The sequence below is a fragment of the Anopheles ziemanni genome, chromosome 2, assembly GCF_943734765.1.
Source record: "Anopheles ziemanni chromosome 2, idAnoZiCoDA_A2_x.2, whole genome shotgun sequence".
In the NCBI taxonomy this organism is placed as follows: domain Eukaryota; kingdom Metazoa; phylum Arthropoda; class Insecta; order Diptera; family Culicidae; genus Anopheles; species Anopheles ziemanni.
In genome coordinates, this window is record NC_080705.1 from 69,009,457 (window position 1) to 69,036,010 (window position 26,554).

Sequence of the window (26,554 nt, forward strand, 5' to 3'; positions counted from 1 at the left end):
TCTTTTGAAGAAACAATAATCATGCTTCGGAGCTGGTTTTCAACCGTCAAACGAACCCAATTTCTACGCAACGGCTTCCCACAACACGGAAAACGAACCGGTCGGTGAATATTTCACCTCCGATAAACAACCTTCATTTGGTTCTTATTGAATTTCATGACCCGAAAATAAAAATCTCTCCACGCTCTTTATTAATTTCATCATTCTGTTAGTTCAGTATCCGCGAAAAGTGCGGCCACAAAACCAGTGACGCTGGGTGCTTCATTTAGAACATCCGGCTGCATCACGATCCGATTCCGATTGGGGCACCCCCGGGCGACTGGATCAATATTTGCGATATCGTTGGCCCGGGCCGGAAAGTTTGCGATCGGAAAACCGCAAACAAATTTGAGCTAGCCCGAGAGCGAACCCGGTCGGGCACACAAATAGCTTTGGGGATGATTTCGAAGCTTGGGTTGTTTTCGTTTTTGCAACCGTCGATGGGGAGAGTGCAACGGTTTTTTGCTGCCCTTTAGCCCAATTTTTCTATCATCGGGTTTTTCTTGTGACTTTTATTTTTTTTTTTTTTTTTTGGGGAGAGGAGTGCAAAAATTGTTTTCACGATCCGCTTTGTCGGCGGATGCGATCCAATTGCATAGTGATTCGAGTCGTGGATTGCGAGTTGACCCTGGCAAGGTCGCAGGTATCGGTGTGGGCACAGGTTCTCTCCTTTCGTCCGGGGCAACCGGACCCGATCCCTTGGCAACGACGCGCTCTCGCAAGTTCCAAATTTTGCGGCGCTAGAGGCATGGCATGGCAATCTGGCGAATAAAAACTAAATCCGATTTGGGTGATGGTTTTTTGGCAAATAATTCCTTCGTCCCGACACGGGAAAAAAACGTCCACCTTTCAGACACTTTTGTCTGCCAGGAACTCCGGCAAAAGCTCGTGGTTGAGGCGATGTAGCTTTCCTTGTTTTTTTTTTTTTAGATTATGGGCAAAAGAGGAAATAAAATGGTACATTTTTTGAACCTCGCCTCGGAAGGACGGAAAAGATTTATCTCTGCCAGCTCCGTTCTAGTATGCTTTTCTTTTCTTTTTTTTGTTATATTTTCGGCCAGCAAGTCTAACTAAAAACAGCAACTGATCCGCTGTACTTGCCAAGTGGCCCGAGAGTGCGGGGAGAGATTTTCATGCTCACGACATGCAGGAAGCGCCGGAACGCAAAAAGCCAAACAGTTTTTCCACCTATTCGGCACCAGAGAGCAACGAAAACCCGAAAAGAAAATACCATGAACGCATTAAAGCTGACAGTGTTTTTCGCTTTCCTCCAACAATAGGTCCACGATATGACACTGGTTGTTATGTGGGTGGTTTACGACTGTCCCGGGTTTTTTTTTTGTGGAAAATCAACAACCGAAAGGCGAGGAAAAACTGTCACTGAACGTTCTTATGGCAGTATTGTGCGGGAGAAATTTGTATGAATATTTATTTTGGGGTCGGTGTTGTGGATCAAGCTTACAAAACTGAAATCCTCATAAAAAACTATAAATCCTTGTTCGTCCATAGATGGTTTGGTAGATTTTCCCCTGTTTTGCATTCCGTGATTCAGACTCTATCAATCAATAACAACTTTTACATTATATCATTTTCGTTTTTTTTCCCAACCCTTAGGACAAGCCCCCGAGAGTGATTGAACCGTCCAATTGGTCGCCTTAGGAGGTACTCTGCACCCAAAAGTGCTTAAAGTCGAATTCAAATAGACCCACACTAACGGGCCGCCGTTGGGGATGCTGTGCGTTGTCGGTGTCCCATTCACTGGCGCACCGCGTAGGCTTTGACGACTTCATCGACCAAACCTCGGGCCTAGCCCAAGCAAGATGAAGGCACGGCTTCGGAAAATCGATATAAATAAATTGAATTCATATTTTATGAACCCCTCGAATGCTCCAAATTCGAGGAATGGCATGAAAATGGAAAGGCAACGCCTCTGAAGAGCGTACTTTCGAATGAACTTCAAATCAAATGCGGGTTCTGTTGTCGCGTGGGATCTGTTTCCATTTCACTTCGGGGCGGAATACGACCTGAACAGTGTGTAGGTTGTCAATCCTGTTTGTCGTGGTGATTTACTCGAAGTGAGTGACACTTTTCCGAACATGGTTTACAATAAGCGTAAGGTGGGTTAATGGAACCAGAAGACTTAATCCAATTCAAATTATCTCCAACCATAAGGAACGCAACTTCAACGACCTAGTTCAATCGTTTTTAGGTTAACATCTCTTTCAGCACATCAGGGAGTGAGCGCAATGTATGAATGGAGGATTTCTTCCAAAAGTTAGTTAACCAGAGTCAAACCTAATGCTCGACTGAAGTGTTCCTGGCGCAAGAACCTGCCCCAGATTCGCTTCCCAAGTTTGTGCGGGTGATAAATGAAAAAAGTTTCCTCCTAGAGACGTCTTTTTCTGCTGGAAAATTTGCATGTTAATGTTTTCGCAGGTTCGCACTGCCTGCTTTAGGAAAAGCCGTCCGTTCCGCCTTCGAGAGCTCGAACTTCCTTACGGTTCTTGCCATTTTTTTCCTTAGTCTCTATTAGTGAACAACTACCCCCGAGAGAACGCTAGTGGGAAAGAGTGTGCGGTGATTGTGAGGGGCGGAAAAAAAACCCCTGTACGACAGTGAAAGACAATCGAAACAAAGTTTCTGTGTTTTTATTTCCTCACCCGGACGAAAGTTGTGCATAGATTTCGTCCGTTAGCGAAACAAAAAAAAAACAAACAGCAGCTAAACAAGGGACAAAGTTTTTCGCCAGCAAGATCATTCGGCACAAAGTAGCTAAAGAAAATACCAACAGCTTCGTCCTCTCCCCTCCCGGGCTCCTCGCCAAACATTGTGCTCCGGTGACCCTAATGTGCCAAGAGCTTGCAGTCGGATGCTAGAAGCAAATGCATCGCCATGGAATAAGCGAATCGTTACCGAGTGGATAATAAAGCAGCGAACAAAGAGCACAAACTTACCTATCATTAATAAGGCAGCAGTAAGATGGGACGTTGGGGACCCGGCTAGGCCTGTCGCTCCGAGGGCGGCACCGCCCAACGCGCAGGCCACCCCTCCGAGGGCCACCACCGCTATCAGCGCCCTCAGTGGTGGTCCGGCGAACCAGTGGCCGCAGCATCCTTTCCGTGACCGTTCCGACGGTGAACTGAAAGAGAGGAAAATTGAAAAAAAGAGTTTATAAATATGTGAACGTTTGGTTGTATGGAAAAATAAATGTGTGAACAATTTCAAGAATTTTCCATGAAGAAATTGATAATTGATTGTAATGTGTAGTGATGACAACATTTTTTTTTTAAGATTTGAACCAGAGTGAACAATCATCACTATGATTCGAATCTTTAAGTCATTCTTTTTTTATTTAAAACGTGTAAAATGATTTATTAGTCGCCAAGGAGATTAGAATTCTTAACAGGGATTCAAATCTCAAAAGTGTGAATGAGTGAGTAAAATAGTCGCCACAGAGAGTTGAATCCCAATTTGTGGATTTGAATCTCAAATAGGGATTTGAATCCCAAATTGTATGTGTATTCATACAGAGTTCGTATATTAAGTCACAGTTTTGGAGTCGAATCTCGATTTGTATTTCGAATCCCAATTTGAGATTCGACTCTCTTCAAATCCTTGTTAAGGATTTAAATAAAAAAAGGAGTAACAAAACCTATCCGTTACGATTTCAATCAATCATTTATTAGTAAGATTCAACTCAATCATTCATTCTTACTCAGTACGCACATTACTAATGAATAGAGTTGTGTAAATCTGATATTGTTTCATGAATCTGAATGAATCTCTGCCTTATAAGGGATTCATGAATCTTTCGTCGAGAGATTCATGAATCCCTAAGACATACCAAGCGATGAAAAGTCACCAGCGAAACATGGGTTGAGGGACCCCTGTTTTTGGTCGCATTGTCCACGCCTATGAAACAAAGATTCATGACAGATCCATGAAAGATTCATAAAAGATTCATGGAGATTAATTAAGGTTTCGAAAGATTCGTTAAGCTTTGAAGATTCGAATCCGCAAAGATTCATGAATACATCTTAATGAATCATAGGCGAATGATTCATATGAATGAATCTCGCCAAAAGATTCATTAAGCACAACACTACTAATGAGAGTTCGTAATGTAATAATGTATGCTCATACACTGATTCCCATATAAGTTAATTAAACGTAAACCACCTTCGTTCCTTAATCTGAGTTCAACTTAGCAGCTTAAGACGCTCGTTTTGTTGTTGCAAACGATCCTCTTAAGGTTAATCTCTCGCCAATCGAGAGCATACAACAATGCGCTTACCAGCGCCTGATTGGATAAAACTGTTTGCGATTCCATCGTCCTTGCTATCCGGCGGAAGCGCACAAAGTGAAGAAGAGGACTTTATTGTGACAAACTGCTGAACCGGAAAACATTGTAACACACGGCGACGAGTGCAGTTCGTACTACACGTGTAGGCGCGTGGTAACAGATGGTGGCGGACAACTTTCCCAACCAACACACACACATGATATTGGAGGATAAATAATTGCACAGTAGCTATTGCGCTGGAGGATGGGGCGAAGGAAAGCATGAGTTTTTCCCCACGACAGTTTCTGACGGTAGTTGTGGGGGGGATGGCCGTCGCGTGAACGTGATTAAAATCCAACATCAATAATGGAACGCTTAATCGGAAACGTGCTGTGGATGTAGTTGGATTAATTAATTATTTCTGTTTCACAGCATTTTTCTCCTTCCCCCTTTCCCGTGCGAGCCAATGAATCTTCCGATGGACCGCTGCTACTGCTGACTGGCAATCAAGGCATCACTTTATGGGAATGGTTTTAATGTTTGCTATACTTGCTGCTACCCTCCCGGGGCAGTGTCGTGATTTCGTCCGCCAGTCCGATGACTGATGGCCCCAGTGGTCATAATTTAAACGGGCAAAAATGCGCCCACCCGCACAAGATGCATTTCGAATGCGCCAATGCGGTCCGGTTCGCGAAAGATTAATGCATTGTGTGTGTGTGTATGTGTGCATACGCTGGTCGGTGCATTTGCGTAAATCTCCGCCAGCATTTGTCCGCAGTCCAGCGCTGTGACCATCGGGAAAAGCTACCCGGTTTTAAAACCTATCACGCTTGATGTATCATTAGCATAAAACATGCTTTTTTGGAAAACCATTTTACCATACCATTCTGCGTGGAGGGGGGAAATTCTTGCACCATCTCATCGCGTGGAAACCGGTCTCGTTGTTCGTTCGATCGAAAAACGTTATCTCTTGCTCTTGCGTGGAAAGCGGTAACACTACCGGAACAACTTGTGAATTTCGGATTTTACGATTATTCTGCTTGTTTTTCCGATTGAATTTTCCTACGCCGCAAAAAGTTACTTGCGCTCGGCAGTGGATGGCAAGCGCTCCAACATGGACGGCGACACGTGGAGAATCTGGAGGGTAAACCAAAAAGCCAAAAACACATTTCAACCCCCCTCTCGGTACTATCGTCTTTTTCGAAGGGAACCATTTTCTCATCTAAACATGCGCTCTCCGTGGTTGTGGTTTGTGTGTGTGTGTGTTTGGTGAACGAGAAATGTTGGAATATTGTTGCAGGACCTTCGTGCCGAGGTTTGAGAAAAATGCAGTGGTGAAAAGCGACTCTGGCAGGAGCAACAGAAAATAAAGGAAATGTTACTACGGAATGGAAATCATCGTTCGCAAAAGGTGGCAAATTCACGATAAGGAAACCTCATCCACAAAAAAAGGAAACCCTTCCGGAAAAATCGCACCTCTCGTGCGCGAAGAAGCATATCCTTTTCCGTACCTCCGAGCGAAAACAATTCGCTCGCTCGTAATGATGTGCAATATGTGGCAGGTGAATTTTCTTCCGACCATAAACCCGACAATGCATTGCTTATGCGTGAACCTGTCCTCGGGTTTGGTTCGTTGCTACATCTTTGTTGCTTACACCGTCGTACGGTTGCATGTTTGGCAGCATCGTAAAGGAACTATGATTTTTATGACACTATTTACACTGTCTTGAATGGCCACTTCCATAAGTCCGGCGGATTTTCTCTTTTGCTGCCGAAGATCCCTTTTCGGCAAGCTATCGTTTCGGGCGTATCTGGGAGCACGTAATTTTTAGACACCCCAACTAAGACGATAATGTTCAAAATTTTACGACGGTCCAAACCCTGCGTCACATTCACATACGAAGGCGAAGGAAATGAATGTCACCAGCATTACGCCGCCGGGCCGTGAAAATGACATCGGTCAAGATACGTTTGGGACATCCTGGCCGTTTCCTCGATCTTTTCGCCCACGGGCAACGGCCCCTTGCTTGGTTCGGTGTTATGTAACCCTCAAGACTGTCTCACATCTGACGAGGACAACCACCACTACACCACAAACCCTACCCCCCGAATGACACACACAGCCTACGATTACGTCGGATGATAGATAGATAACGGAGCGGAAATTTGGCGCTTTCTTCCTGCGGCCAAGGAAAACTTTTCCCGGGACCCATTACGGTCAACAATTGGGGGAGGGGTGGGGACATGGATGGCCGGAACCTTCCGTGAGAGGTTTTATGGGTTAACTTTGCGACCGGATGTCCATTCGCCAAATGGACCCAAGTTTTGTTTGGGTTCTAGTTTTCGTTTAGTTCATCAGTCGTAAATGCCTTTCTTTTGCGTGTCGGGGGAATACGGTGCAAGAGGGTCCGTTCCTAAGCCTTTCCAAATAGTTTTCCACTTCAATGTGGAAACTAGTTACCTAAACTGTAGGACAAATCAATCTCCACTGCGAACAAAGGATATTGTTATGTAAATGTTGTAACAGGGTGCTTCATTATCATTTCAGAAATATTTTCCCGTTTTAAAACATTCAAAATTAATAAATGGATAATAAATTAATTAATGGATACATGGATGTTAAAGAAATATTAAAATATATGTCACCTCAAATAATATTTTTTCATCAGACTTAAATTCTTTTATAAGTACACAAATTCTCTTACACGGTAATCAGATTACAGTAAAGCCCAGAATATTGAATAACTGCATTTGATTGTTTCATCTGTATTTTGCTACTCAACTGCAATAGTTTATTTATCATGACAATTATTTTTCAGATTCTTGGAAAGCACTAGGTTATGGAATTTCCGAACTCAACTAACGATTCACGGCTTTTTGTGAATCAAAAAACAATTTGTCAATAAACAAACAAGCGAATGAATCAGCAAAATAATCAAAATTGATATCAGTTTTACAGAAAATTCATTCAGTTCAGATTAATTCATCCAATCAGTTAAAATTGTGCGATATTAAATGGAGGAATATCAATGTTTTCACTCCACTGATTTTATTCTGGGGAACATTATATTTCTATCCTATTGAAATATACATTTTCAAAGGCTTCAATTTATGAATGTTGATGAAAATTTAATTATTGATTTTAATTACTAGATTAAACCGTCTTGAGAGACGGCAAACAGATTGCACGAAGCACAAGCAAACAAACGCCCTTTCGCACCAACTGGTGTTGACGTTATTCTCCAATTGATACTGGAATTAGCAGCACATCGAGACGCCCCCTCGTTGCGTGGGAGCACTGCTCGTCAACCCGGGGACTGGGTTTGCCAACTGGCGTCGTTGGATAAACCACAAGCAGCGCTCGGGTTAGCTGGTGATGTTGGATCCGCAAAGCCACAACTATTTGCACACTCGACGCTAAACCACAGCCGACGCCGCACTTGCATGCGATCGCGCGTCGTTCGTCCAAGGTAAGCACCGCACTGATACTCGAGAGTCCACATTCCCGCGTCGGTTTGTTTGTCTTCAAACGTCGCGTAACTGGCACGCTGGCACTTGGGTGAAGTCTGCCTACCCTAGAGCCACCTTAGCTCCCCACCACCACCCACGGCGGAGCGGGGACGGAACAGCATCATATATCATGTTTGGTCGGAGTCGTCACCGCCGCCGACCAAACAACGTGGCCGAGTCCGCCCAAGGAAATGCAATCCGTGCCATGTGCGGTCTACCGGAGACGCTCCACTTTGGATGCAATTTATTTCCCTTCCCTCTCCGCCCTCCGATGGGGGATGGAAAAGAGGTTGACATTATGGATTCAACCAGCCAATCGATGGAAAATGTCAACAATATTATTGTTGCGCGCTAATTAATATTGATTACCAACCCCCGGTGCGACAGCAAGCCCTCCTCCTGGGTGTCTTGGGGGAAACCGCACCGGAGGAAGCGGTCGGCTCTCGGTGGTGGGGACCATCGATGCTAATCTGCGCTCAATGTTCAAGTCGGTGATTACAGAATTAACTTTGACACACATCGAGCTAATCGAGGAACTCGGAAGAAAGCGAGCACCGATCGGGGTGGACACGACACGTCCGGGTGTCCAACAATGTTGTTTAGCAGCAGCGCTGGGTTAATAATCGTGGCAATAAATTTGCATAACTCAAAGGTAATTTACGAGTTTGGCTGTTGAGAGGGAGTAGCCAAGGCCGAGGTTTGTTAAAGTCACTCTTAGCAGAAGCTGAAAACCCGCTGGGGTTTTTGTGGAAACGTTCCAAATCTGTGAAACATTAAATTTAATAAAGACAACTGCCATTCCCAGAAACAAACAGCACAGCAGCTAACAGCATTATCCTTAAGCCGTTCGGACGGTTGTTTTACGAACGAAAACAAAACAATGTAACTCAACTGGTCGGAGGAAACCAACAGCCAAAAATAAAAAAGATCACTCGTCCGTCAAAGTCAGAAAATTTGCCACCGACGGACTTTCTTGACGTTCTAATTAAAAAGTATTTTGCATTAATTACAACTATAATTATTTGCTCGGATGCTACTCACTGCAGCTACCGACCGTTGTCAATGGCACGACGTTTCCACCATTTCCACTCTTTCCAACGGGATGCAATTTTCCCGAACCGACCCTCGCTCCAGTCCTTGGGGAACTGGCAGCACATTAAATGGTGTTGTTTAAAGTTATTGCCTCAAAGGGGGTGAAATTATTATTTTCGGCACGGTGTCACCCGTGGTATCGCATCGGGTGCGACAAACTGAGGGTCCACTGGCGGGGTGGTGGGTGGTCGGAAAATGCACCCGTGCAAAGATGTGGCGAAATTTACGATGCAAATTGAAAATCGTTTCATAACAAGTGGGATCATAATTAGAGGAAATGTTGCTCAATATATACGTGTGTGTGTGACGCACACAACAGCTCTTTCATCCCTGGTGGTTGCTCTTTCTCTTTTGCCCTCCCCCCTCCCCACCCCCTTTTTAAGTTCCCCTCCCCAAAACAGTGTACGCGAAAGGGGTCGCTTCATTTCGCTACAGACGTAATCCGCAAGTGATATTCAATTAAATTATTCACACCTTCGTGACAGCTGGTGTGGGAGATTGGTGCAGGCTCAGGGAAAATTCTGCCTGACAGGAAGGAGCGCAGGTGTGTGGTGTACGGTGGTTGTGCGGAAGCTGAGTGAAACGTTGTGCACAGATTGATGTTTATGGCTGGCAGCGCCATTGCCAAAGTGATGCGGCGTTAAAGGTTACCATACGATTTATTTTCCACCCGACTCATATACGGCATTAACCTTTACGCAATCATTTGACGCCAATATTGCAGTTGGAAATCCCTCGTAAATTATGAAAATGGACATAAAACATACGTTTAAGCTTCAATAATGGAAAACCAATGCTATCGTAACGGTTTTACCCAGCATTCTTCCGGAAGAGTTAACTACAAGTATCATATTTTTAATTTACAAACTACCTACCATGTAGCCTCATTTATGGCCCCTGGAATGGACATTCCAATAGCTTCCCATTGCATTCCACATAAAACACACAAAATAGTGCAAATCGCGTATTGAAAATATCCTCGCAACCAAATTTTCCGTGCGCAAATAAACACGAACCGTCGAGAAACAAAACGGGTGACACATTTTTTCCAGCTTTTGGTAACCCACTGTCAACATTTTCCCATTTGGCAGAGGCCTCACACCCTCAATGGGAACCGTTGTATCGACGGTTTTGCCGCTGTTCGGTAAAATGAACACGTTTGACCTGAATGTTGGCATGTTGTATCTGGACGGTCCCGGGCCGTCATGCCGATATTTACTTCTTCTGCCACGCGTCCAGGTTTGCGAAGTACGTTTTCCTTTTGGTCAAATTCAAATTCGGCCCGCTTTTCGCCAACGCACGTACGCGTTCAAATTCACGCGTGACCAACTCCGTACACCCTCTCCTCGTTGGCTAAACCTTTGCGGGCCATGCTTGGTCAGCGAAAGTGTTGCGCGGGATCTAATTTAATGCTTCGATAAAATCACCTACAAACCAATTACGTACGGGCCGCGTCGGGAAGGTACGGATTCTGCAAACCGGGTTTGCATGTTCTCGTTCCGGCGGGTCAGCGTTTTCCTGCCCGTGTCGGTCGGATGTAAAACAGCTCAATTCCGAGGTGACGGTGTCCAATCGACCCCGATGCCTGGCCGAAGGTCCCCGGTTCATTGAACATCATTTGCGTTTGCTGCTGCTCAAATATGGACTGGGAGCAACGTTCCTGCTGAAACGAGCCCCGAAGCCTGGCGACAGTTGGTTGCAATTTTCAACCGACAGATGCCGACTGGAACCAATTTTTCAACATCTTCTTGCGTGCGTTCAGATGCGACGTAACCATTTTTGGACGCAGATGCGTTCGAATGGGTTTTTGGTGATTGATTCAAACGTTTGAGCACTCACGACTTGACTAAAGGAGTTGGATGCTTACATGTCTGCTTCAACTTTCAGTTAGAGTTGCTTTGCATACAAATTGCTACCCTGATTACATGTGCAATAATCTAAATTATATATGACAAATTAAATTAAACTCGGCTCGGTTAAAGATTGTTTGAACGACATCCAACTGTTGAAAATATTTGGTTTTTACTACAAATTCTTTATGTGCCATGCTATGTAAAAATTAAAGACTTCAAAGCACTATCGGATAACTTACAGCTTAGTGGGATTGATGAAAACATATGATATCAAATCTAGCCTAAGTTTGCACAATTGTGCTTCGATTTGTGCATACCAAAACTAAACAACATTTGCTAATATTACCAACAATTAACAAAGAGTTTTTTTTATTAATATTTCATAACAAAGAGTATTTATTATTGAAAAGAAACGATATGTTCGAAATCAACTCACCATGCTCTGTGAAAAGGCATGCTGCTGTGACCGTTTATACTTGCGAGTTCAGATTACACTTGATATGTCATTCCTGAATCTAAACAAACAAACCAATATAACATGTTATATATAAACTCGCAATTAATTGAAAAAGTATACAGTTTCCAGGCGAGAGATGTAGTTAAAAACCTATTCTCATGTTTAAGAAACATGTGTGCACAGTTGGACTAAAAATGGTTCAGCCGTTTAGAAGGACTTTAAAGACTAACACCGTGACACAAGAATTTAATATATATAGAAGTACAAAGTATAAAAATAACATAACCATTTCCCCTCAAGCTATACGTAATTAAAACCTAAGTCCGGGATCTCCTGAGAATCATTAAGATGACTGGTTTGATTGGTTTATTGGAAAAGCTATCAGGTTTTCATTCAAAATTGACAATAGTCTTACAATTTACTTGCATTTATACCTATTGAACCTTGTCACGAGCAACAATAATCTGCATACTACACTTCAAAGAAATTCATCGAAGCCCATTCCTATCCTCCCCAAGCTCGAAACGTAGCCGCTTCCCGTTCGAAACCGTAAACAATTTCATTTGGAAAATCAATTTATCATATGCACAACAGTCTGTGGACTACCGAGAGGGTATTCATAAATGTCAAGCCGGCCACCAAATGGTTCCATTGTGGAACGGTTCTCCCTCCAGCACCAACACGCTAGAAGGTGTGTAACTTCCCGAGAACCATTGCATAAATAGAATCTTAAACCCTAGGCGGGGATTTCTTGGAGAAACTCAGCGCCAAGGGCCTCCGTCGAGAAGGGAAAACTCGTATTTATCAAAATCGTAAACAGAAGACCATCCTCTGCAACCTCCCGTCCTTTCCTTTCCTTTCAAAAACCCGAAGCAAATAACTGCCGGTCTAGTGTCACAGGGAAATAAATAGATATATGGCACAGGGTGAGTTGGTGCTATTACGGCGGCATCGTCCTTGCAGCCGAAGCAAAGTAAACCTGAATCGAGAACGAAACCTTTTCCCCTAAATCTTCCCAACGCATCCAGGTCGGAGAAGGTGCTTCCATAGTTTGGATCAAACTTCGACGACAATATCGTCCAAAGGAGTTGCTGGTCGGTGACCTGTTTTCTGCCCGCCCCACGGCGGAGCAGAAGATGGGCAGACAATGGCAACATAAATTCCTTGTTTTATATTTCGTATGAATTATTGTTGTAAATTAAGTAATTTTATGTGAACGTGTTCATTCGTCGGAGGGACGAATGTGGGATCTCAACAAGAATGGAGGAAAAAGGCGGTAGCATGAATTTTGAATGTCCCCTTTCCGTCGACGACGATGTCGTCCCGATGGAAGCGGCGATTGCGGCAGCTAGCAGCCGGCCGAATCCCTCGGAGTAATATTCGAAAGCGTCGGTGGTTGTTAAGATAATACAGATTTCTCGTTTGCCAGACACTTTGCCGTGTCCTCCCCATCCCTCTCGCGCCGGACGGCCAGATGCCAGCGCGTCGATAACCACGGGCGACAATGGCGTCGACAAAATGGGCCCGGGGCGGGGGCGGTACTGCAGGTGTGCGGATGGCGGTCGGTGCGAGGGACACTAAAGGACACGATTTGTGGTAAACCTTGAATGTTCCTTTCCTCCGGCTTTCGACGAGCTCCCTCTCTCTCTCTCGTGCAAGGAATGTATTTTCCTCTTGCTGCCTTTTTTGCTGCTCCAGTACGACGAACCGGGAAGCGGGCGAATTTCCGACGAGGAAAATGTCTACCGATTGTGGCGCACCGAGCACTCTCACATACCCTCCGCCCCGCCCAAGGGAATTCCAGCGTTCGAATGAAGATGGGCGCAAAATGTGCGCTGCCGAAACTTTTCGGAAAACGATTCCGGAAACGATTGACGCGCCGAGGAATCCGGCGGCGGGGTCGACGGGGACGGAAGGAGGTAGAAAGATGCTTCAGTAACGGGCATCATTTTATCCTCTCATTGGCACCGAAATCACGTTCCGTTACGATCGGGCGGCGCTATGTTTCGCCACTTCCCTGCCCATCCTCGCCAACCATTCGCTTCCCGGGGAAAATTCAAGGGAAACCGATTGTTGCGTTGAGACGCCAGCTTCCTTCTTCGGGAGGGGGGAGGGGAAACACCAATTTCTACAGTGGGTACTCCAAGCCGGGTGCCTGGGTTTTCTCTCGTTTCAGCTCGTTCTTGTCCGCTCTACGGCGTTTCTTTAACCTTCCCAGCCAGCGTTACGTATGTGCGGTTTGCTAATAGGCAAAGTTTTACTTCCCCGGACAGCTAAATAATCGATAAGTGTTCGTGAAAAAAGCACCAAAACGATGCTGCAACAGGAAAACTAATTAGAAAATTGGATACTCCAGCTCGGAGGGAGCGCGGTGTGAAGTTATGGGACGTTCGTGTTGCTATTTTTCTGGAACGCGGGCTCGTCGCTGGTGGGAGGAATAATTTGAGTTACGCCAACGTGGAAAGTTAAAAGTGGCTTCTAAAACGATTAAGACGAGTGGGGAAACATACACGACGCGATCTACGCTGAAGAGTTTGAAGTGTATTATTTTTACATACTTTTAAAGTAACTTTCGAATCAAAACCATGCACAATTTAACTGTTCAACGAGAATGAATAGTGAACATTAATTTCACAAATGAATGCATCTTGCTTTCTGTTACGCAATATGAAAAAAAAACAATCTCAAAAGGAAAATTGGTTAGCTTGGGAAAACAACTTCAATGGAAAAATGTAGGGGGAAGGCAGGCCTAGGTAACAACGAGGTAAAATAAAAAACGACAGATCGAAAAGACTCAAGCTGGCTCAAAAGTTGCTAACAACTTCATTCAACATAATTTGCACAAATTAAGACGGTACGGAAGTAAGTGTTATGAAGTGTGTCGGTACAGTTCGTTTGGAAGTTCTGGTTTTTCCCCCATTCGTCCTTTTACGTTTTTTTTTTTTCGTTTTGCTCACTCACTCACATTTAAGCGCCACGTCATTCCGTGTCTTTGGCATGGCGTTTTCACTGCTTGTTTTTTCATCCAGCCGCACACCGCGTGCGCTGTCGGTTTCACTTTCCGGCTCTTCGGGCAGCACTTTTCCCCCATTTCCCGTTCCTCCCCGCGTTAAAATAAGCGTCCCTTGACTTCACGGCAAACCGGAGGGTAGAAAAAGCGCCACCCCAGCATCGGTTGGTGGCCTGAGAAAAGTTATGCGCTTATCTGGGACTAGAAATTTACACCGCCCAGCCCAGCCCAACCCCACACCCGAGTCGACCACCTTCGCGAGCCGCTGCCGTTGACAGGGCCGTCAACTGTGAAGGCTGCCAGAGCTGTGGGGCGTTGAATAACGAATCATAATTGGTCGCAATGGCAGTGCGCGACTGCGAATGAATTGTGAATGTAACGCCACCCTGCGCCAGGCGGTACGCGGTAGCAGCATGGAGCCTCGATACAACCACGCGATCGTGGCCATATCTTTCCTCGTCAGCTTGACGCGGATGCTCGTCTCGAATAGGAGAGCTGGGAAAAATGAACGAAGAAAAACGAACCGAATCGTCCCGGCATTGGAGTAATGAGTCCATGGAGAGCGAATTAAAATTTGACGCAATGTTACACGAGCCACAGCACAAATTGTCTCCGACGGGAATTGACAGTTTCGATACGGTTTTCCAGCAAGGACAGCACATTTTTAAGTTTACAGTTCCTGTGACGCAAATTCCGGGCGGAACTGGAATACCGTCGCCCGGAAGGTGAGCGCACCGAGCGGCACTGAAATAAGTCATAACTTTTGGGCACTAAAGTGCTGCTCAGAAGGTGAACAGCCGGAGGCAAAAGCAAGCTCTAATGCTCATCATTATCATAACCATCGTTCGACACCATTAGCACGCGGGGAGATTTTTCCGTAAATGTCCTTCGGTGGCGATCCTACCAGACCGACCCGACCCCGGTGGCCAACTAATCTGCATACGATTTCAATAAAAGTTTATGTGAAGCTCGCGCTCCTCTGCTGCTCCTGCGTGCTCCCTGGATGATTATCTCCATCGTTTAGTTTATTAAATAAAATCTGGACAGTCTCCCCTCACCGTGGATCAGTTCGTCTGGAGCGTTCGTCATACGCCAATCCACACGTCTGGCGAGCGCTGCTGTGATGATGACGACGGTGATGGTGCTGATGTTGATGCTTTCGATGGTTTATGCCAAACACCGGCAGGACATCACGGTGGCCCTAAGTGGTACAGGCGAGAGAAGGGAAAAAAACCACCCCAGTACGGTGGTTTCCCTCCCCGAAGCCCGGGGATTTAGAACCGTTTTCCCATCTCCCAAAACGACCACATCAAACGGAACATTAACCCGACCAGCGGTGCTGAGGTTAGTTTAAAACTAATTTTCACCAACCTCAAATAGCTGCCCACTGTCCCAGTCTGTCTTTCCCCTTCGTGGTGTTTCTCTTGCTCGCTCGAGAAACACAAATCCGAGCTAAAATGAACTGAATGCTCCAGAGTAAACAACCCCCCCCCCCCGGACGACGGCATCGATTTGCACCTAGTTTATTTGACCTTTAGAACCGGCGGGTGACTCTCCGGGAAGGTTGTGGAAAGAGCTAATGCCTCAGACTTTAGCTTTAACACGATTTGCGTCCACTGGCGGTAGTATTTTGTGGCAGTTTAGATATTATCGACAGACTCGACCGACGTGGTGGTATGATTCTATAATGCAGTTTGAATCATAGAACTAGACGTTCGTTCGAAGCTCGAGGCTTCGTGAATTATGCAACAAACTGTAGAACAACCGATTACGTAAGATTTAGTACCGAGCAAGAACAAGTGAATTATTTAAAAAAAGTAGTTCTATTGTAAGTGCCAATGACTGCAAATTGAAACATAAAGTACAAATTTAATTATATTAATTGAGTTGATTAATTTCTTGATATTAAGTTTGTTGATTGTTTTAATATCAGTACTGAACCTTATGAATATTTCACCTACGATTCATTCAGAAGGCTTCATGAATCTTTTGGGATTTTAATATTCAAACATTGGTGATTAATTTTTCGAAACCTTAATGAATCTTCATAAATCTTTCATGGATCTTTCACGAATCTCCATGATTCTTCTATCGGCCACTCTACCCAGTGTTTGCTCAATACTTTTCATCAATTAACGAATAATGAATCTGAATTACACAACTCTAGACAAAATGAATTTAGCGCTATAGTTTTTATAGTACATTTATGGTAACTTAGTTTCTATTCAATTTTAGTATTCTAAACATTGCCTAATCGAAACAGTGGATTAGATACCCTGTCGTTACATTTCGGTTCAAGTAATCGTTTACAGAGATGGAAATATTCAAACGGTGTGACTAAAGCCATATTCAAAACGTCTCGTTTTGGTGTTCAGCTTCAATTCAAAATGACAAATTGCGGCGCATCGGAAACACTCCACTCACCTCCTAGGGAAGGCCAAAGATTTTAAAAAGCATACTTAATGTAGAACATGAAGCAAAACACCAAGTGCCATAAATCAATCGAGGCTTTGCATTGACGGTGGGTAAAGGGAGGAAAATGTTGCCTCGAAATCATGTGCTCAAGCGATGACACAGAAACAAAACCCATCACACAAGCCACGACGGAATCTCTCGAACGGAACTGACAACCTCCTCGACAGCCCGACTCCGAGCTGAAGGCAGCAGGAACGGATGTAACTTATGGCACCGGTCGCAACGGTTGACCTTAGCGCGTCTTAGGCGGAACCGCGCGCGGAGGCTTCTCCACACTCCGATGCCCACCATTGTTGCGCGCTCGCTTCGAATGAGTCAAATGGGAAGCCAGCCGAGCGGACCGGGCATCCCCGGGGAGGAGGGGTTGCGGACTCCGGAAAGCTTCTATGAGTCAATATTTACTGGCGGCTCAAAGTGAAGTGCTTTTAATATACAATTTAGCTGCCCTCCAAGCCTTTGGCGACCCGCAGTCAACTTGTCTGTCATGTTGCCGGGCCGTTACCGTTGGACCTTGGTCGTGGATTAGCTAACGTCCTACGGCAAACCGTCTAATTATAGTGATCGGTGCCGGCGCCCGCGTCCTTCGGGGTCGCGATTTAACGCAGCTTCCAATTCCGGCCACCAGAATTAATTCGTTTCGGCAATCGATTCGCTCGACGGCGCAAGTGGATTAGGATTATGAAGATGGGAAGCAAAAGATACATAAGGATGATAGTGCAATTGATGTGTGTGTGTGTGTGTGAATGTTTGTGAAACCGTGAAACGATGAGCGAAAACATGTCGGTTTCACAGCTCAAAAGCAAGCAGTAAAAATTAAAACTGAATAAATTAAATGTGTTCATACATTTGTTTAGTTTTTAGTCCTTCTCCACCATTTCAACAACAGTTGTTCGACAACATGCATTTTTCTTTCATCATAAACGGAAAAGCACTCCGATTCAGGAACGTTTATGCGCGTTTTATATCGCTCGGACAACTCCCTAACATAAACATAAACATATTGGGGAGAAAAACAGTAATCCCACACAGTACGTCAACAGAAAACAGGAATAACCCACTAACAGATGAATTGGCAAATGCTTCGAAAAAACTTGCGCTTGTCGATCCGTGTCGATACACTTTCATATTTATCGAACTGCGAAACCAACGTCAATATAAAATAATAATCTGCACAGGACATCTGCGAGAAACTCGGCCGCTTTTCCGGGCTCTCCCGGAAGCGCGGGGTGCAAAAGCCCCATCGGAGGCGGAGGTTTTGTTTAAATTTAACAACATCAAAAGGATCGATTTTTGGGTGGCCCTCGTGTTGGTTGCGGGAAAAAGATTGCACACAGTTAGTTGTGTGCGTCCGAGAGACGGCAGAGTTTGGGGGTTTCGAAAGCAAAGCTAAACTGCGTTCGACAAACAGTCGAGGGGCTCCGGTAGATCAATCACACACGGAGATCTAATTAATTTGCGCTCTCGTCCGTTTTATGCGTGCTAAATAAATTCATTTTAACTGTTTGGTTAGGATTTGAAGGGTAGTTTGGAAGGCAATAGTGAAAAAAAAAACGTTGGAACATTGCAAATATTACTATTGACAGAAGGTCGCCCCTCATTTGGATCGATCGATTTCTATCGTTTGCCGAACGTAAATTAAATGCTTAAGAAAATAAAAAAACTTCTACATTTGAATTGTACCGGTGATTGTAAAGCCACTGCGACGCATATTATCAGTATGTAAATCCACCTGTCCACCCTTCATCCGCCGTGAGGAAGTAAGGCCAGAGAGGGGTAGATTGAGCAATTACGCGAGTCGTTTAATTTGGTCGTTCCGGATTATCGGTCCCCGATGCCAATCCGATTAAACCCAGCTATACATTCCAATGCCGGAAGGGGGGTGAATTCCCACGGCCACCCTCCTCCTTATGCAGCACCCACCATCGGATTCATTATTGAGCGAACGTGAAAACCTCACCCTCGACACTCGCTAATGAATCCCGGGCACAATATATTTGACAATGGCGTGAAATTGCGCGTCGGCCTAACCCTCCCGATTCTCCGGGATGTCATTTGCCGTTCGAGTTCGGAGGACACGTGGTTCGGAAGGGCAACGGGGTCTGGGCGGAGGGCCACGCGAGCGCAATGTTATGTAATGCTATGTCCGTGTTTCAAGTTCGCTAAACAAAGCCTGGCCAAGTCACAACAGCCGAGCCTGCTCACGACGTGATGCGAGACGTGAGACCCCGCGCGGATGGCGACAAAAGCGAACCGATCGCGCATTAGCACGTGTGTAAACCCTGCCTCGGGCCGTCGCGTGTCAACAGCGACGGCGAACCTTGAAAACCTTCATCGGACACTCCGACAATCGGGGAGGGTCTTGCTCTTTATCGAGCTGCAAGACTGACGGCTTACCGGCTGCGCAGTTCCCTACGCTGCGATTGCGCGCCGTCACTTTGTGTGGACGCACCATCTCTGGTCAACGCAATCGGTCGATGGCGGCCTTCACCTCGGCCGAAGGCAACCCACACGACCACGGTGCACAATTATGGTCAGCATAAATGTATGTCATTGTTAGGTACCTGATGATGGACGCGTTGCTCCAGCTGGGACCATCGAAGTCGGAGTCGCAGTGCGCCAAATTTGGAAACCGTAATGCCCGCGCTGGAATGGGCCAACCGATGCGCAGCCATTGCCGTGCGTCGCTTCGGTGACATACTAATGAGCTTCTGATGCCAGCAGATGTCCAAGCAGTTGTCGACTGCACGAGGACAACTCGAGGGGATCCAACTTCTCCATACTCAAACCGAATCCCAACCAATGCACATTCCACTCTAGCCAATTCAGATCCTCCATTGGACGTATCCTTTGAAGAGATACTGAAAAAGTTGAGCCCTCAGAACAACGATCCGTTTTTGCCCGAGTCCACGTCCACAACGTCTATCGAGCTCATTTACCATTCGCGTAACATCGATACACCATCGGCAGGCGCCTAATTGACTCATTTCGGTCCGCCCCGTGCCTGGGTACCGGTATCTCCGGTCGCTTCGAGATTCCAAATTGGCCCCCAATTCCCCCCACCCGCTCGTTCCATCGACCGGAAATGAGATGTAAAAGATGGCCCAACCGGATAAGGGTGTGTACTGGCCCCGTCTTCGGGCGTCCTTCAAGTTCGGGCCTGGTTGGTTCGGAAACAAATCTGAAACTGAACCACGTCGCTGCGAGGGAGAGAATCTTCGGGACGTTTGAGGAGAATCGGCGATGCGATCCCGAGATGATATCGGACGAGCCGAGTGAGCCGGCTGAGACAGGGCTTATTGATTTTATTTCACAAGGGGCTTTCGACTCCGGCAACGGGTATTATTTACGTGACTGATTTTTCGAATATCTGTCCATCACCGTCGGTTGTCGGTGTCCTTCGCAAGGTGGTTTGCGTCGGAATTGGACGCCAGGACGATCCACTTTCCCCCGCCCCGACCGGGTTCGGATTTCTTCGCAAAACTGTCGAACCGATAGGAATAGATGTATACTGATGAGATTCTAACGAGACACGCTTCATTTCGGTACACGTTCCGTTCGCCTAGCGTCCAAACGGGACCACCATGACCGGGAAGGCTTGGAAGAAACTCACCCCCAAGTCCTCCCCGCAACCGAAGGCATTGGTGTCGAAAATTGAACTATTCAATTTCTTGCCATTCCCGTGTGTCTTCGAGCGGCTCGCAGTAAAAGGGATCTCTTTTGCTCTCGATCGATCGTGCGTCCCTTGGTCCTGCCTATCAGGAGGAGGGGGTGGGGTTGAGAACGGACGCCAAAGGATTCCGATACATGACACAAATCATGCACATTGAATGAATAATTTAAACGATGAAACGGATCCAGGGCCTTGGAGAGCATTCGAAGAAGCAACGACCACCGACGCACGAACGAACGGAGCGAATTCTTGTGACAGTCCGGACGCACGTTTGGGGCGAATTATGCGGGACGATACGGTGTTATGAAATATTCAAACATGCCAGATTCTTATGCGTATTGATTTGGGAGATCAAAAGAAAAAGGCGTGATCGACCTTGGAAGTACTGGAGAAGAAAATAAATCAACCCAACTCCGGACGCTTACAAGTTCAAAGAGTTTAAAACTGTGGAATCAAGTTCAGCATGACCTTCGATCTGTACGTTTCCCTTTCGAACGGAACGTAGCTACTCTAAGTAAACAACATTAACCGATTCAACATTTCATACCCAAAACGATGGGGCAGGTTTGACGAACTCCATTTGACGATACTTCCGTTAATAAACTACCACGTTCAGGACATCGGAGGATGCATACCTTCGACCGGATGTTTACGTTTCAGCGTTTCCCATTTTTTACCGATGCTGCATCAAACTGTCATCACAGGAATAGTCAAACGATGGGGGAGGCTATTGGAGCAACTCTAGCCCGGTTCTGCTTTTTTCAACGCACGGAATCAAAACGAACGATAAAATAAATATTAACAGTTCATCTTTCATTCGCTTCCGTTTTCCTCGATTTCCTCAAGAAGGGAGAACATTAGGGATCAGCGTTATGTGACCGATTTCCGTACGTGTGTTGGGCTTCCCTATCCGCTTCCGTCGACTTCCAATTGCCCTTTCGACATTCTGTTCTCGTTTCCCGCAAACACCATCAGCAGTCAACGAGGTTATGCTCGAGCACAGGCACGAACCATAACCCGCTGGAGAAAGGGTATTCCAATCGGATTTGAATTCGAAATCCAAACACCTTCCGGGTTTGCCGGGTACGGTTCAGGCCTGCGACCCAGTTTACATAAACAGCGAGCGAATTAGGTTCCAACCTGATCCAATTGATTCCGCTGGTGTTATTGTTTGTGCGGAAAGTTTTTATTTTTCCTGGAAAATACTTCAATTCGATTGAGCCATCCCAGCGAAGGTAACCGCTCAATGCGATACAATTTAAATTGCTAATTTCTAACCACCCTTCTCCCCCGATGCCAAGACGTTTTTCCACAATTCCTCTGGTCCAAGGGTCAACGGAGCAGCTGAAACAAAGCTACTGGAAAAAGCTTGCAGCACATCGCTTTGAAAGGCGCCGGGAGCGGATGAAGTCGTCTTCGGTCGAAGAATAACAGAAGACGTGAAGCCGAAAGCATCACCAGAAAGAATCTAACGACAGGGTGACAGGGCGGAAGAAGAGCGGGTCGGGACAGGGAAAGGTAATCAAATTGTACGACAAGCTTTCGCTTGTTTTCCCATTTCGGGAAATCAACATTGGCCACCTCGTGTTCGGAGCGCTTCGCTTTCCCCCGTCCTCGTTCTTCTTCGCCAACCGTTCCGGGTGAAAGTGAACGTCGAGCCAACCCGGCCCGGGGAGGTAGAATATGAAATAAGTCTCCGGGCCCGGGGCGGCCGGAACGCCGATGTTAAGCGTATGCAAATTTATTCATCCATCTTTCTTTCTGCGCCTCAAGAAATGGTCCGCCGGTTTTTCGTCGCCCGCCTCGACTTACTTGCCACCTCGTTCCCGGGCGGAGTCCGAAAGGCCTACTAAAGTTTGGCTCGGGACGCAGCGCACGGTGGACAATATTTTCTTTGTTGGGACGTCCGGTGAACCGGGAGACTGTTTAATTTCGGTCACCATTTAATGGAGTTATGCTTGATACGGACCATCGGTAACATTAATTGATTTGGGACGGCGCGCGTTGGGCGAACAGTTCGGCGAAAAATGTTGACTTTCCGAAAGGCATCATTTATCTGACGGCAAATTGAAAGCCGGTAACCGGGCTGACTGGGAAAATGGGAGATTTTATCGACACAATTTTCTTGCCGTCAGTCAACTGGCGAAAATCCTGGGGAGAAAATAACGCACACCCGGGCGCCGCTGTCTAATGAATTTTCACGCAACCCTGTTACAACATCCCGATTTGCATACAAACGAACCAGAACTCCATGAACTTCATCGTCTGATTCGGTGCGAACTCATCTCCTTGCGCTGTCATGCCGCCAACATAATAAGGATGTACGTCATGACGCGTCGCCACCGCAAAGGACTTCCTCCTTGCTGGCTGCTCCTGTGAGCAAACAATCCTGGCGTCAAAAGGCCGGAACCTGTTATCCTTCATCGACTCACCTGCGTTACGAAAATACACAGAATCGTGAGAGAGAAAAAAAACCCGGCCAAACCGACGTAAGGAACCAAAAATCATTCCCCATAAAGGAATCGGGCGCGCTCGGAGGGCGCATAAACCATGCCGCTTCTTGTTAGCATAACAAAGAGCGAACACAACACGCGCCTTTGCTGACTGACGATGCTAATACGGTTCCAACCGTTTTCCTTTCCCGCCGTGGAAAAGTGCGGAAACCCGGGTATTTCCGAACTCCGAAGGGTGCAATCATTTTCGGGACGCGTATCGTAACGATCGAACCAGCGCGACGGATTGTTGCCGAAAAACGATTCCGTCGGTGGTAAAGCTTTCCGTTCGTTCGGTTTCCCTAACGAGCTACCGGAAGAAGCTGTATGTGTGTGTGGCTCTGGATGGATGCTGCCTTTCGTGTGTGAATATTTCATATGTTTGGGATTTTCGCAATTGTAACAAACCAAGCATATGTAGGTTTCAGATTAAATCCTGAAGAAAAATGAGCAGAAACGTTTTTATCGAATCTGATCTTCAAACAGTATGAAAATAAAGATCATTTTAATAAATTGTGTGGATAGATTGTCATGTTTTAACAAGAAGTATCATTTTAAATCAGGATTGAATACAATTTCTTTTTATTTTTTGAAAGAAAAATTATGTAACACAATCAAAGGAAGATTAAATATTTCAATACAAAAACCGTTTGGAAAATGTTTTAATTCACGGTCTGTGTTTTTACAAATGGAAGATTAATCTTTTGTGGAAACATACCATCAAATTTAGTAAATAAATGGCCCTGAATTGGTAACCATTAATAAAACACACAATTAATTTTGATTGAGTTGATCGTATCTTCCTAAAGCATTTAAACTCACAACGTAAACAATAACGACGAAAGTGACGAAATAATGTACCGTTCGAAACATATCTCCTTGAAGAAAACGCCATAATTCAGCCGCTTCAGCGCGTTAATATTTTAAAACCATTTTCACGCGACAGTGACCGCACAAACGTGGGGAGAGAAGAGAAAAGTGTACAACGGACAAAAAAAGCAAAAATCTACAAACGCTCCAAAATGGCATCCAACGTTAACAATGCCAAAGGGAGTGGCGAACCATTAGTGCCGATGATTGTCGACATTCGCGTTCACAAGCGTCTTCGAGCAAGGCGAGACCATTTCTGGTTGCAATGCGGCGTAAAGTTTGCCCCGACGTGAAGCCGACCAACCCGGTGGGTGGTAGGTTTAGGCAGATCGATCGACGCCGACCGACCTTCCTCCGCCTCTCCTCCCCGGAAGTGTAAGAAGTTACAAAAACGGCATTGTACACACTACGCGGCCAAGGCGCACCGAAGCGCGAAGACCCTTTTTTGACAGTGCCATGTAGTTTACTTTATTTTTTCCGGGGATGATGGGTGTCTTGTTTTCGAGCCGCTGACAAACAATCGGTTAAATATTGCGACATTATGGTCGACCCGGGGCGTCCCGGCAAGGCCAGACCCGCAGCCGGAGGAATTCCGTGGGTAAGGACGTGGATACATTGCTCTTCCGTGACTTTTACTTTGGCGAACATTTAAAAAGCGGAAAGGAAAAACATAATTCGCTATTTTAGTACCAAAAATCATAAAACAGCTCTTCATGAACAAGCACTCCTTATGTTTGCGGAATTCCGGAAAAATTTCCAAACAAACGAAACAAACACAATCCACAACCGGAACCGCACAACGAACTAGTTCCACTACTAGCTTCACCTGTGCCCGGTTAACCTAATTAAACAAAACTTAATCCATAAAAGCCAGCACTGGGGTGAACTGTTTTTATAGCTTTGTGCAAACTTTCGGGGAAAACTTCTCTAACAAACCTTCGATGGCAAGACGCCGCACTATCCCCTCATGCCGCGTTCGATCAAGTTTTACCGCCGCCTCCCGGAGATGATTTAAATCAACCCTTGAGGATTCCATGGATAGGGTTTGGATACACGGCACGGGTCCCGATTACGCATTCATATTTTGGCCGCCGGCAAGCGGAAAATTTCCACACCCGCTGCGGGCGGGCCTTGGGAAGCGAAGCGGTTCGGTGGATAAAAGTTGTACCATTATTTTGGCTTGCCGAAGTTTTCCGACCAACACGGCGAGAAACTAAATACACCCGAACGGGCGAAAAGAATCGGGGTTGGGATGGTTGAACACGTTACACTTTATGTGTATGTGTGTGTTTTTTTTCCTCCATTTTCCGTGCACAATGGGATTCATTATTAAACATTTCTTCCACCACGGAACGCTGGGTTTTCCCCCCTCAGCAGCGAAAGGTACATGGTTCCATCGTGCAGTCGAATCGATGAGGAGGTTAACCCCGGTTCATTTCATGTGCGCAACCCCGTCTGCCTAGCCTGAAGCCAGCTGGCAAAATGGAGTCTCGCCGGATGAAAGTGGTGATATTTAAACAGGCCCGCACGCTTTCGGGAACAAAGCCATACTGCACCTTTCCGTGCTAGACCTTCGCCCGTGCCGAAAGTCCATCAAACCACAGGCGGTGGTCCACGCGACGAAATGTCACAATTTCCCCTCGGCGCGTGACTCCGGTCCCGGTTCGCTGCATTTCGGCTTGCGGAACGGGCGTCGAATAAACCGCGAAGTAAATGCCAGTCTGCGGAGCTACGGCGGAACGACCGTAGTGCGTTCGGTCAACCTGAACCACGTCGAGTGCACCGGCACGGACACGCCATGAGCTTCGTCCAGAAGGGGCATTCATCCTGAAAACGACTTGCCGGCTTACCTGTAACGAAACGACACAAGAGAAGGAGAATGGGACTTTAGAATGGAATCAAACCGGATTAGAAACTAGTGCTAGAGGCAAGGGCCATGTAAGGCCGCCCGGCGGGAAATTCGAACGATACTCCTGCATCCGGATGAAGATGGGATTCTGTCTTTTTAATTAAAACCATCAGATACAGAGAGGGATTTAGGGCGAAATCAACTCCACGACGCACAGTAAGCCATGTTTGTTCACTTCTTCTGCTAGGCAACACTTTTGCAAGGCCTACCAAGTCGTAGTCCCCAGCCGAAAGCTCCCTCTTCATTGAACACGAAGTCTAGCCTCTGTTCTGATTGGACTTGGCGTGCGCTTGTGGAACATAGCAGTCAGATCTAGACCAAACTCTCTCGATACACATCCAACTAATAATGCGCAGGCTTTGGCTTTGGGTTTTGTTTTCGGCACGATTTGGTACACCGATAGGGTACACTCAATCTCAAGGATGAAGCTTCAAGAGAAACATGAAGGATAAATATCGAATTTTCTTTCTTCACATTTCTCCAAGTAAGCCGAACGTTTGGAAGCCAACGGAAATTGAAAGCACACCCCCCGGAGTACCAGCTGGACAGACAGAGCGACGTAAGAAAACTGCACTTTAGACATTCTTCTCACCCGGCTCGGGAATCCTATATCCTTCGGAGATCTTCCTCTGACATTCGACCGGGCAGAAATAAACTTCCCCGGGGCGTATGCGGAGTGCGATGATTGGAAAAACTTTATCTACCAGCGCTGGAGCCCGTAAACCATCCGGTGCTGGAGCGTGTGGCACAAACCCGAAGCCATCTGGTGCCAAGTATGTGGAATTATAGACTGATTACTTTATTATCGTTACGCTCTTCATCTGCCCCGGGGCTCGTGCTCTTGATGTCCAGAAGTCCAGGTACCAGGTTGAGAGGTATGATATAAAGTTGCCGT

The 26,554-nt window shown here is 46.1% G+C and overlaps 1 protein-coding gene across 1 annotated transcript in view; it reads right to left on the reverse strand.

Annotated features, from left to right (window-relative positions):
* LOC131294186 (uncharacterized) overlaps positions 1 to 26,554 on the reverse strand; it is a 119,736-nt gene that overhangs the window by 16,961 nt on the left and 76,221 nt on the right. The window contains exon 5 of the mRNA XM_058322231.1: positions 2,994 to 3,178. Within this exon, the coding sequence (XP_058178214.1) occupies positions 2,994 to 3,178 (185 nt within the window). The remainder of the gene's footprint in view (positions 1 to 2,993; positions 3,179 to 26,554) is intronic.